Here is a 13,561-nt window from a genome sequence, read left to right on the forward strand (position 1 = left end):
GTTTTTGGCTCCCCTTCTTGATTCTTGGAAATAATAATAATAATAATAATAATATTAATAATAATTTATTATTTATACCCCGCCCATCTGGCTGAGTTTCCCTAGCCACTCTGGGTGGCTCCCAGTCAAGTGTTAAAAACAATACAGCATTAAATATTAAAAACTTCCCTAAAACCAACACGACAAGTGACTATTTCCTAAAGCTATTAGCCCATTTCTTCCTTTCAAAAATATCAAGGATTATCAAATTAATCCAAGATGCCAATTGTTATGTTAACAAACAACCAAAAAATACTGGTATGATGGAAGAGCCACCAGCTGAAAACCTGCCCCACCCTGGCCCGGTTGTATTTGGGGTTTGCAATGCACAGCCCTCCTTGAATGAAGACCCGAACATGGCCCCATGCAGTCAGAGATACTCTCTGTGGACATTTGGAGGTGCCAAGAAACATGCTGGTATTTCCCCTGGCATGTCATTTGTGTGTAGGATCTCGAGAGGAGGAAGAATGGGTTGCGCTGTAGCAGATGAAAAGGAAGTACCTTGGACCAAGGAGGGGTATTAAGGTGAAACCATGAAACTTGGAAATTGCTTCATTGTAGGGGCTTGGAAAACCTGTCATTGTCTTTTTGGACTCCCCTGATCTTGAGCCCTGTTAGCTACGTAGTAGCAGCAGACTCCCTTGGTTAATATAAATAATGTTCTACTGGGATAAATAGGAAAGGATGTGCAGAGAGAGGATTGTAGAAGGGACTTCCTTTCCTAATTAGGAGCTCTGCCTCGTCCAAGAGTGTACTCCTTCTCCCCCTTGTGGGGAACAATGCTGCCTAGCACCTTGGTGGTGGTGTAGACAGATTCTAAGGAGCTGCCACCTGCCGTCTGTAGTGATTGAGACCTATCCCCAACTAGCATCTTTTGACATTTTTCTTAAATCTCATTTTGAAGGGTCCATATTGGACTCTGCTGAACATGTAACTAGAATTTGCCTAGGACAGGTGTGCTGACAGAGCCAGAGCCATCCTTGCTGTGCTTGGCTGCAGAATCCCATTCCTCTGGAGGCCTCTGACTCACACCGAGAAAGACGTCAGTGGTAGTGCAACGCAAGTGTGTTGCCACGGCCTGCTCTGACTCACTGGCTGGGCAGCTGTGATATTTATTGTGGATGTGGCTGATGGGCAAAGAGACCTACTATTTTTGTGCTCTGGTGCTCTGCAGCCTATACTGCTTCTTCTACATTTCATGGCATTATAAATGAAGAAGAGAGAGAGACACACAAACTACGTATCTACTTTTGAGACCGTTTCTCCCTGTGGATGTGAAACCACCTTCTAGCAACCTGCCTTCATGGGCTGTCCCTTGCACCCAGCATTTGCCAGAGCTGGGTATTGTATGCCCACATCCCACATCTGTGTAAATTATAATTACACGCTTTTGAATCAGATGACCCCATAGGTTTCTCTCCAGTCCTGATACCCGTAGCATTAATCTGTGTAGTTCTGATGCATTGGAACACCAGGAATGCCAAACGATCCGTCACAGTTCCAGAGACTTCTTTGTGTGATTCATAGCCTCTCTGATTATCTCCTGATAGAAGATCTCCGGGGGGGGGGGGGTTAGTGCCCCCCCACTGCTCGTCATTTTCCGAACCGCTCTGGGTAGCTTTTAGTAAGAATAGGACTAGGATAACCCCTGGGTTTTCCACTTGTGAGGTGGGCTCCTGGGACAATTGTTTTATTGTTTTATTTTAGCTGTTTGTATCCCATTTTTAGGGCAAGCCCACACAAGGATGCTTACAATAAGAAATTATAAATTGGTGCACACAGTTCCAGGGAGGGAGGGAATTCTGAATCAGGCCCCCAACTTGTTAGGGCCAAATTAGAATCAACCTTCATTGTGTGAGTGCTGTTAATATGCATGGGTTTTGTTAGACAAATAGCTGAGTGAAGCCTATGCTGCTGGGTAAACATTTAGGGCCTGGGGAGGGTTAATTCTCTTATCTCCCTGCCAAGGTCTGGATGCTGCTCAAACTGCTATCTGCATTTCAAGGGAACATCCACTGCTGCCAGTGGGAGCTTATGAGCCATACTAGTTTCCTCCTCACCTTTGCTGTCCCCCAGTCGCTCAATTTCCCTCTCTGCTGCTTTTTATATAGCAAAAACACATTGGGTGCCTTCATGCAATTAACATCACTTTTTAGTTTTCCCTGTTGCTAACCTTACTAAGGAGTCTTTGGTGAGGCACATGGTCAACATAACTGTCTAGCCTCCCAGGGAATGATTCGTTCTGCCACTTCTTTCATTATCTTGTATATGACCTTTTAATTGTTGAGCGGTTTTTAAAAAATTATTACCACTTTGGATTTTGTCCTGGTTAGCCACCTTCTCTATTCATTTTAAAAATACATTTTTATTATGCCTTTCTGCTTTAACAAATCACTGAAGGCAGCTCTTAAAATTTTAGAAGAGTCATGTACATAAAACTAACAATAAAACTTTAACTAAAAACAGCAGTAAGATCTTCAGTACAAAAACAGAAAAGAAAAGAAATGCAAGCAGCAGTTGTTCATGCTTAAAAAACACCCCTCAATGCCTTCTGAAATAATGATATATTCACAAGTCACCAAAAGCAAATAGCTAAGTTAGCTTTCCAAGGAAGAGAGCTCCAGAACTGTGACTGCAGTAACTGGAAAAGCCCTGTCCTTTTGGTTCAAAAAGGAGGATAATAAACACTTGGACAAAGGGGCAGGAAGGAAGGTTCTCAGTCAGTTGCCAATACCAAGCCTAGCTTGGCTGGGTAGATATTGTAGGCTCAGGGCTATTGATATAGTCTAGCAGTCTCTGTATCCATATTGGATGGGTGAGCTAGGTTGTATAACAGTATTTTTTCCTCCCAGAGAATCAGTGCCACACCTGGAAGCTTCTGGGGATTTTCACATTTTACACTGCAATCATGTCTACGGCTTATATAGCAGTGTTTGCCTTGATGATTGCCATAAAATGAAGTGTGTGTGTGTGTACACAGGTGATAGATATCTGGGAGGGAGCAATGTCCAATTTAAGCCTTGTTGCACATACTGTGTGTCCCTGTGCCTTTAGAGAGATGGGTCTGCTCTTCATGATTCATGGTAGTTGCTGAAAGACACAAACACACACATGGCAGGCATCTGCTCCATAAAATATGAATCTACCCTTAGGGAACGTTCTTAGTTTATTTACTTCATTCTACATCTCCCTCTTGTTTGCTATTAAATGTCATTTTCTAAATGTTTGAAAGCGGTGCCACCATTGGGGGGGGGCAGGTTGGGGAAGAGTAGGAAATACTGAAAGCTTAACAAAGGAAAAAACATAGCAATGCCTTTTTTGTGTTGGTTTTGCCTCCAGAAAGGTATATCCTAACACCCATACACAATATCTGGTAATTCCTGAAACAGTTCTCCCAGATATTTTTAATTGAGATTTTTTTTAATTGAAACTTTGCTGCACAGATATTTTGCCTGATTCCTTTCCTCTGTTTATTTACTATTTTACGTGATAAGGCCCAGCTAATGAGAGAGAGAGGTGCTCCACATTTACCCCCTGTAGCAAAGCCATTCTAATATTTGGGGGAATAGGGAATCTGTGCCTGTTCTTCAAGTGGACTTAATTTCCTTGCCTCAGTTGTGGCAAAGATTGGGGCTGGTAAGTTTCAGCACCATGGTTAGCTCCTTGCAGACCGCTTGAGTCTGACTTTTTGCTCAGCAATAAAGCACTATTGACAAGTTTAAAAGTTGCTTTCGCATCCTTCATTCACTCAGGGTTTAGAAAGGAATCCAGGTGATGTCATTATCAAAAGGTTGGATTCCTGTATTTTCTGTCAACCCTGCCCCCTCCTTTTTTTTTTTTAAAAAAAGGCTAATCACTAGCTTCTTTATTCCGTCATGGTGACCATTGCTTATGGTATTCCTGAATTGTCCTTGAAGGTGATGGTTATTGCTGGGTTAGATATAGATCCGTGTGATTAGATTATTATTTAACTTGTTGTTATTGTTTAAACAGTTCATTTACCACTTGACAACAGTCATGTCTAAGCAGGGTAAAAGAAATACCTTGTATAAAAAAGTAAACACTTATTAAAAGTTTAAGTGCCTGCTGGAATAATAATTTTAAAAGTCATCAGTAGGTGCTGGAAGTCCAACAGGGAGGAGGCCTGTCTGACCTCTACTGGAAGGGCATTCCATAAAATTGGGCGCACAATATGGAGCACACTGCTCTTTGTGGATACGACTCATGCATCAGTGACTGCACTGTGGCAATTGAGTCCAACAAGACATAAGGACATCCTGAAGGTAGAAAGAAATGAGTTCTATTCATTTGAAACATTGTAATATGATTTAGGTCTTGAAATACATACTATTTGCTGTAGCCAAGTAGATTTGAACCCCTGCAAAGCAGTCAAGCTGGAGCATCTCTTTTATTAATTATAATACCGTCTCTCTGGAAAACTCTGGTGTGTCTCTGTCACTCTCTTTCCAGGCTGCCTATTTGACAGGAGACTCTGCTCCCAACAGGAAGTCTGTGTGCAAGGTAAATAAGCTTGGGATGGATTGGAATTAAGGGCATTAAGTCCATAGGGAGGCAAAGCACCTGTTGCTGCAGAGTGATGTACACTTATTTCCCCTGCTGTGTTAAAATATGCTTTCTGCATTTGTTATGAAGTGGGGGGGGGGGAGGACTACACGTGCAGCAGGCTCTGATCTGGAAGCCTTTCTGCCCCAAGAATGGGACAAGTGCTTGCCTCTTTTCCATGTTGGCATGTTTCCTTGAGATACTCCTTGATGCTTCTCATATGAATTACAACCTTGTTGTGATATTGGTCCATTTGGGCATTTAACGGTAGAAGGCGTGACTGCACACTTACCCTCACAAGACAAAATTATTTCACTTTCCCTGTCTCTTAGTGCAGTCCTATCCAGGTTTGCCTTGGGCTAAATCCCACTGAATTCAATGAGGCTTACTTCCAGGAAAGTGTATTTCAGCTTCAAGCTTTTGCATATCTAATTATCTTAGGATGGACTTTCGTGAAATTCATTGGAAACATATTGTATTCACACCCTATATTGAAGCTCCCCATAAGCTGTGCAGCAGCCTGCTAACCACCATCTCATCTGCCTAGCTGTGTCTTATTCTCTGACCCTACTTCTCTCTTCCCCCTACTTTCACCGATCTTTCCACCCTGAGTTGCATGACCACTGTCTCATAGTCATGTTATCTTTGCAGATGGATTGTTTGGTCAGTGCCAGGAAGGTTCCCTTCGAGATAAGCCGTACTTCCAGGTTACAGCCTCTGTGCTCCAGCGTTTGCAGGATGTGCTGCAGCATCTCATGGCACAAGGTAAGTGTCCGTGCTTGAGGAGGAGGAGGAGAATTAACGTAAGATGAGGGAAATGAGCCAGCTCTGCACAAACCAGGAGAGGGAATTAAGAGCACTGTATGCCCTGTCTTGGCAACATTACTTGGGAGTCTGTCCAACCCCCCAGTACCACAGAACCTTCTACCAAGTGAGGCCATTGGTCCATTTAGTGCAATATTGTGTGAACTGACTGGCAGTGGCAGCAGCTCTCAGGGTTCCAGATGAAATTCTCTCCCAGCCCCACCTGGAAATGCTGGGCATTGAACTTGAGATCTTTTGCATGCAAAGTAGATGCTTTAGCACTGAGCTATGACATCATGCTATAAATGCATACTATAATCGGGCACCTCTAACATATGCTCAGACTAAGGGTTCCTCCAAGCTGGATGTTGTTGTTGTTGTTTTTGGGGTGTGTATTTTGCAACATATTGTGGCAATAATAGTGCATTAGAAGTGGACTTATACTGGACCAACCACGCCTCAGTCCACTTTATTAGTTGTTCTGCTATGCTTCCCCAAGATTGCTGCATTATTGCACAACAAAAGCAGGACAAAAAGTAAACGGGAACATTTATGGTATAAATAGGTGCAGCATTTCAGCAGGAAGTTGTGGGACTTAGAAACAAAGCAGTGTATCTTCCCCAAAACGTTTGCAGGTGCAAACAGCCACAATACAGTTCACAATAAAACGGATGGGGCCCTGTATTTTACTATTTGTCTCTGGCAAATACCTGTCTCTATATTTTGGGGATGCCGTGCTAAAATCTTTAGTCTTAGTTTCTGCAGTTGGTCATTCTTTGGACTACAGCTGCTTCCCAAGGATTGGATGATATTCATAGTTTCAGCGCTGGATTCAATACTTGGCTGTTGTGGCCATGCTTTGACTTAGCTCTCCATCTTCATGGCAGGTTTATCATGGCAGGATGACCTTACCCAACACGTGATCTCCCGGGAGATGGAACGCATCCCCAGACTTCACCTTCCACCTCCTTGGGAGTCTGTAGCTGAGAACAGGTAAGGGGAACAGTTCATTTGGAATGTGAGCTTTTACTTGAGTTGCTGCCATTAATTTTCATCCAATATCTGCTTATCACAACTGAGAGGGGGAAATGTCTCTTGGAGAATAAAGGGGAACTCCCTTGTCTCCTAGCTGATAGTCATCTGTCTGTCTCTCAGAATGACAAATTTTAAGGACAACTCAAACACAAAAACAAGCACAGAGAAGTCTGTGCTTCTCTCAGCCAAGATCTACTTATCCATATTCAAGGGAAAGGAAGCTGTTGTAGGTGGTTTGAGATCCGACTCCAGTGCTCACCAGTACAACACTAATTTCAGAGCAGAACACTCCTCTTCCAGGAGCTTGTAACGCTTGCAAGACATTTAGAAATGTCTTGTTCTTAAACTCTCAACGTAAGAACCACCTTTGAACAAATCTTAGGGCAACATTTTATTCTCTCCACGTCTATAAAATCTCTTTCTCTTGCTTCTTTGTGGTGCTTTCCCCCCTCTTTCTGTACACAACTGTTTTGAAGGCAAAGACTCTTGAGAGCCCAAGAAATAAGGCAGCAAATCATTGTGGAGACAAACTCAAAAAGTGCCAGGAAGAGAACTGGAAATGTCAGGACTTAAAAATAAACAGAGACAGCCCACTATGAGGTTTGGAAACTCCCCATGATGGTGTCCACAAGACGTCCAAGCAGTGGCCATTGATGCAAGAACACTTAATGATATCAGGAAAACTTCCCTACAGAGAGTTAGAGGCGCTGCCCCGATAATATTGTAGCATGCAGAAAACACATCTTGTTGGACTGGGAAATGGGAGCTTCTAGATGCCAAGCTGCATATTGATAGCATAAGATATTGCCCATGACTGTTCTCTTTTCAGGTTCCCGCCTAGTCACCTGTCTCCAAGGAAATCCTCTTTGCCACCAGAGCCTGCCTCCCTCCAGACAGCTCATCAGCCTCCTCTCCCTCCAGTCCTCCTGCAGCGGTACCTGGAGCTGCTGTTGGCTTCTCAGCCTGAGCTAGGCTACAAGGAGCCCTTCTTATCTTCATATCCACATCACCAGGTGTGTCTCAGCAGTGCTGCATACAGAGTAAGGGCAAGGAGCCTTCACGAAGAGCTGGAAGAAGAGTCAAGGGCCTGTCCTGTGATTTGCAAAGTGGCCTGTTGAAATGGAGAGAACTGAATGTGCTTAGGAGGCCTACGTTTTACTGAAGCGTTGAGTAGGAAGGAGTCACTTCAAAGTCTGAGCAGAACTGTAACTGCTGATGATAGATTTTGGACTGCAGGCCACTGAATTCTAAACTGCACCACTTTGCCTTTGGAAAAAGTTTCTTGCTGGCTAGGATGAAGGATATTTAGAGGGGGTGGGATGCTTATGGTGTTTTATTTTAACCAATAAGTTCCAATCAGTCACTTCAGTTGCTAATTCTTTGCTATATCCTTTCAACCTAAAAGTTCCTTTTCTCATCTATTTTTTTTTAGAAACCCACCAACTCCTTATTAAACTCCATATGCCTAAATGCACAAAAACTTATTTCGCACTGTACTTTTGTTTTTTTACATTGCACAAAATGGGTCTAGCTGCATGTTAGAACAAATTCTGCTGCCCTCTGCCGTGACCACTTCAAGATTGCCTTTCCGTTTCCCTGTGTTCAGTTCAGCTACCCAGATGGTACCTTCCGGGACAACCCCAATGCTCACAGAGCTGAGCACCCTGTTCTGCTGGACCGAGCTGCTGCTTCTAAGGCCCTGTTTGGTGCCAGCACTGCTCCCTCCTACAGGGGGCAGCAGGGAGTGGATGGAGGTCAACTTTTCCAGGACCTGGGAGCACTTTACCTAACACAGGAGCAGGCAGGTAAATCGAGAACTATGGCACAGCAGAAGCACGATTCCAGGACGGATGGCCCCTTTCCGGACTATGGCGACAGCTCTGAATACAGAGGAGAGCCCCGGGCACTCCTGGCAGAGCCAGGTGAGACTGTTCCTACCTGTCTTTCACTAAGGGGTTCCTCAAGCACTTTATAGCTCAGGGGTGAGGAATCTCTGCTCTTGTGGATGCTGTTGGACTCCTCCCATCTGCTCCAGTCAGTCTTGGCCAACGGTCAAGATTAATGGGAGTTGTAGTACAATGGCCTATGGAGGCCGCAGGATCCCCACCCCTGTTGTAGCTTGTTATCTCAACCTAGAAGCCTTGGTGCTGGTGGGGCTGCTGTTGCAACACCTTCCTCTTTCCCCAATTTCCCTTCCACAGATAGAGCACTAGAGAGGCTGGCAGCAGTGCTTGCCAGCTATGGCATCAGGCCCCAGGATCTCACTCCCCAGCATCTCAGCTCCCTTACTGGTCTTCTCCGGCTCCTCAGGAGTCCAGGTAAGATTGGCAAGATGGTATATGTAAGAGGATCTGGGAGAAGGGACAGCTGGGATGTCTATAGCTGAAGGAGAGGAGATGGAGAGAGGGTTGTGTGTGTCTGGGGATAACATGGAACAATATCCGGACTATGTCTGCATTGACAAGGGCCGAGCTGTGCTATTACTGCAGTGGCGTAGCGTGGGGGGTGCGGGGGGGGGCCCGGCCGCACCGGGCGCAACATCTGGGGGGGGCGCGCTCGCACTCGCAGCTCTATGCCCCTACCAAAATCCACGGGTTAGGGGGCGCAAATTACTTGCCTTGCCCCGGGTGCTGACAACCCATGCTACGCCACTGTATTACTGTGCTGATCCAGCCCTGCTAATCACAATCTGGGGATAAATCTGAGTTGGAGCTCTATCCAGAACCTGTTTTTCTGTGTTGGTGCTTAGCTGTGGAGCCCATGAAGTAGTAATGAAAGGGAGCGTGTACTTGCTGTACAGAATACCTTTACTGCTATGTAATCAAAACGCCAACCCTACCCCCTCCTGCACATCTGGGAACATTGGGCAGAGGTTCGAAAGTGGGTAGTTTGATTTCCAGGTTGGCTTGAGGATTTAAGATCTCATACCTTAAAAACTAAATACTCTTCTAATTCTCTCCCCAGCTGGTAGGCTTGGACCAGACACTCCAGAATCTAAGCGGGTAAGCAGCTCCTTCTAAAGGCAAGGGGCAGTCTCCAGCCCGGAGTTCCTAAGGTCCTCTTAAGATTGTTGGAATTCGCTTTCACACAGTTTATGGGGGGCAAATGGTATGGGAAGCCTGAGTTGATGAATCAACGTCTTGCCCTGAGGAGTAGACTTGGCCTGTACCTAACCTGTTCCAGCCCCTATAGTACAATCCTCCACAGCTAGTTTCTAGATGGACAGCCTGTGGAGAAGATTGGGTGTGTGCCCCTGAGACCTGAAGGCAGAGTTGGCCAGCCTGAGGCTGATAATGAACAGGCACAGTTAATGATTCAGGGGCTTTGGTTGGAGTAGAGGGCAGGAGGGATCACCCAACCGCTGGTGGTTGCAGATTGGAAGTGTTGAGGTGCTGGTGAGTGATGTGCCTCTTTCTCCTCAGGTGACAGAAGCTGAAATGCAACATGGGGAGGAGCTGGAGCCACCCCCCTCTCAAGAGAGCTATGTCAGTGCTGTGCCCACAGAGGGGCAGGTGCAGGCACAGAGGGAGACGCTTAGCCCAACGAAGGCCAAAATAACCATGACGACAGCTTCCCCAGAACAACCTGAGCCCCTCCGTGCTGGTGAGGGGGAAGCAGCTGGCCTCAAGAGGCAGGTGGCAGTGATGAAGAAGAGCCACACATCAGTAGGGGTACCTGGCAAGGATGAGGACCGGCCAGAGACAGCGCTGGCTGCTGAGGAATACGGCTACATTGTCACTGACCAAAAGTGAGAGAAGGGGTGGGACATGGGGGGAAGGGGAAGGGCCAAGGAAATAGGAGTTAGGCCAGTGGGGGCGAGGTGTGTGCTCTCTAACATTTGGGAGATAGGGTGCTATTTGAGAGGTAAAAATGCATGTGCTTGTCTAACATAGGCACGAGATCAAGACTCACACTATTAATAACATTTATTATTATTATTATTATTATTATTATTATTATTCATTAAATTTGTATTCCGCCCTTCAGCTGAAGATTACAGGGCAGTTCGCAACTTAAAAGCACAAAATGATAACACAAAATACATTTAAAAAGAACCCTGCTCCCATAAGCGCATTTAAAAAGCCACAGAATTCTTAATCAGCCAAAGGCCTAGCTATAGAGAAATGTTTTCGTCTGATACCTGAAGATACGTAATGAAGGCGCTAGGCTAGTCTCCCTGGGGAGAGCATTCTTCAAGTGGGCAGCCACTGCAGAAAAGGCCTGTTCTTGTGCTGCCACCCTCTGGACCTCCTCTTGTGGAGGAGGGGGCACATGAAGAAGGACCTCAGGTGTGTGGGGAAATAGATGATGAGGTTTCAGTGAGGGAGAACAAGGAATGTTCTTCTTCTCTCCCTCGAATCCTATGGCTTCTTGCTGTTGCACTTGGGCAAAACTGGACTTTAATCCCAACACATATTTGCCATCTCATTCAGATTGTTGGGTTGTCTTGACAGCTCTCATGGGCTGCATTGCTTAGGTGTTTCCTTAGAGTGGGTGGCAGGAGGTTGTTGGCATTCGCTCATTGTATACCAGTACAAGGAAAGTGTTGCCCTCCCGCTTTCTGCCTCCCATTGTTTCTCCCATGCATGCTTTCCCCATTGGCTCCTGGCCTCTCCTCTGTCTTCACCACCTGCAGGCCACTGGGTCTTGCTGCTGGCATCCGGCTCCTGGAGATCCTGGCTGAGCACGTGCACTTGTCCACTGCCAGTTTCATCAACATCAGGCAAGTGCTGCTGGGACTTAACTGAGAGGTGGGGATCCATAAGGAACTGGAGTGTGTTGTTGCCTCTGGCGCCTCAGGAAGGGGAGGAGCCTGGTGAGGCAGGCTGGAGAGGGTTCTGGAAGCATATCCTGAGGAAGATGCCTTTCCCAAGACTGAGGGGTCTTTTGGGATCTCCACAATCCTTTTCAAGTAGCTAATGTATCCTGTCCTGGCAGGTTCCCATTGCTGGATGGTCACAAGGCACTTGCCTTTTTATATAAATACGGTTACCTGAAGTGGCTTTGGAAGTTGTTGCGCCAGCTGGCTTATCCTGAAGACACAACTTTTATTAAAAATGGACAAGGAACTGGATGACATTGTGGCCACAGTCTCTCTCTCTTTCCTTCCCTTTCTCATATTGTTGCCTGCTTGCATTGAAATTGGAACTAGGCCCCAACCCTTCTGCATACCCAACATTATGATTGTGATATCGCTTCTTGGCCTGAGACAAAACACAGGTGGCCTTTACTGTGCCTGACTCCAAGCTGCTAATTGGTAAATAAAGGAGGTGTCATGAGATTAGAGGGTTAGATATTGCCAGGGCTTTTTTCCCCCCCTCAATAAAAAAAGCCAGAAATCACTGAAACTCAGTTCCAGCACCTCAGGTGGGTGCCATTGCTAATATAAGAGAACAAGGTTGAGTCCTGGCACCTCTTTTTCTAGAAAAATAGCACTGGATATTGTTGAACATGGTGATACACAAAGCAGCAGAGGCAACCTGCTTTGTGGGTGTATATTGAGCTAGGATGGAATCGGGACACCTTGTAACCTCAAACCTCTCACCTTGCAGTGTTGTGGGCCCAGCTCTCACCTTCCGCATCCGTCAAAACCACCAAAACCTGTCTCTGGGTGATGTGGCCAACAGGGCTGGTAAGTTGACTCTGAAACGATAGTTGCAACATATGAGAATACATCTGGTTACAGACTCATTTCGCCATCCATGATCTAGAAGGACTCTAGTGGTTCTTCTCAATTAGATATGGAACAGGAGGGCTGGAGAATACCCCAGATGGACTCCAAATCCCATTAGCTCCAGCCAGCATGATTAATAGTCAGGGAGGAGGTAGACCAGCAAGGCTGGGAGGAGTACAGCTTCCCCACTCCTGCCCTACAACATTGTACTCCCTCCTGACTTGATGCTTGGCCACCCTTTATCCTGCTGTCCATTTGCCCAGTTAATGTCCATGTGCAGAGTATCCATTTCTTCCTTCAGATGCAATAGGCAAACATCAGTGAAGGCAGCTACCTTTAGTAAACAAAGTAAGGAAGGCTATCATGCAACATGGCCGTGATCCAGAGATTTAGCACACCACTCCCTGGGCCACTCAAAAGCTTTCACTCCCCCAGCAACTGCCTGCCTGCCTTTGTCCTTTTGCCAGCTGTCCCTCCTTTTTTGTCCCCTTTTCCCATCTAGCCCTGGTGAAGCCACAGCTGGAGACGGAGGTGGGAGTGAAGATCCTACAGACAGGTGTTGGGCAGGTAAAGCTGGGGGGTCATAGGCCTTGGGATTTGCCGCCATCTTTGGGTTTTGATCATAGCCCTATTTAAGAGTTTAAGCAACATAACGGAGAAGCAGGGTTGGTTGTGCTGCTCAGACCTGCCCCCTGAAGCACACCCACCTTGACGCAGTTCAGAGCCCTTCACAGCTCGAAAGCAGAGATCTGCCCCCAACCTGGTGGAAGCACCCAGTGCAATTTGAATCCCTGGTTGTGCTTGGCTTTAAATCCTTACAGGAGGCCTGTGTGAGTGGCAGAGGCTCCTTGCTTCTGACATTTACCTTCAAAACTCATGGAAGGCTCTAAACTGTGTAGAGATGATGGGGTGGAGCTTAGCCGCATGGCCCTGCTCTTCCTTGCATGTTTATCTACATGTGAGCAGAATGAGTACCTGAATACGGCCAGGGATTAGTCAAGAAGTGGAGCTTGGAGAATCCTGGATCACCAGCCCAGCATCGCCTAAGTCAAATTTGAAAGTGAGTGGGGCAGGGGCCCTCCAGATGCTATTGGACCGCAGCTTGCATCAGCCAGTGTTGCCAGTAATCAGGGATGCTGGGAGTTGTAGTGCAACAGCTCCTGGAGCTCCCCAGCCCTGCAGTGCCCTGGCACCAAGAGGCCAACCGAGGGATCACGTGTGGTGGTGCTTCCAGCATGCAGGTTTAATGTGGGAGGAAATGTACTGGCTGCAGGTTACGTAACGTAGGGAAGAAGAGTTTGGCAAGGACTCCCATGGACTGCTGGGGTTTTCACAGTTGATCGAGGAAATGAGAACTTTTTTCTTCAAGGAGCCAGAGGAAATCCTGGTTGGTTTCCATGATACAAAGATTGTGGGAGCGCCAGCAGCCACCGACTGCCACATGTG

At 46.4% G+C, this 13,561-nt stretch overlaps 1 protein-coding gene across 2 annotated transcripts in view; it reads left to right on the forward strand.

Moving 5' to 3' along the window:
* Positions 1–13,561, forward strand: part of PTPRN (protein tyrosine phosphatase receptor type N) — a 33,017-nt gene that overhangs the window by 4,763 nt on the left and 14,693 nt on the right. The window contains exons 2-12 of one of the 2 annotated variants that reach the window (XM_080973803.1): positions 4,510–4,560; positions 5,254–5,367; positions 6,294–6,399; positions 7,271–7,454; positions 8,048–8,363; positions 8,643–8,759; positions 9,406–9,443; positions 9,864–10,189; positions 11,078–11,164; positions 11,994–12,073; positions 12,618–12,682. In XM_080973803.1, the coding sequence (XP_080829929.1) occupies positions 4,510–4,560; positions 5,254–5,367; positions 6,294–6,399; positions 7,271–7,454; positions 8,048–8,363; positions 8,643–8,759; positions 9,406–9,443; positions 9,864–10,189; positions 11,078–11,164; positions 11,994–12,073; positions 12,618–12,682 (1,484 nt within the window). The remainder of the gene's footprint in view (positions 1–4,509; positions 4,561–5,253; positions 5,368–6,293; positions 6,400–7,270; positions 7,455–8,047; positions 8,364–8,642; positions 8,760–9,405; positions 9,444–9,863; positions 10,190–11,077; positions 11,165–11,993; positions 12,074–12,617; positions 12,683–13,561) is intronic. The other variant, XM_080973804.1, reaches the window with a different exon arrangement.

The sequence above is a fragment of the Podarcis pityusensis genome (genome assembly GCF_964106645.2).
Source record: "Podarcis pityusensis genome assembly, chromosome: 1".
In the NCBI taxonomy this organism is placed as follows: domain Eukaryota; kingdom Metazoa; phylum Chordata; class Lepidosauria; order Squamata; family Lacertidae; genus Podarcis; species Podarcis pityusensis.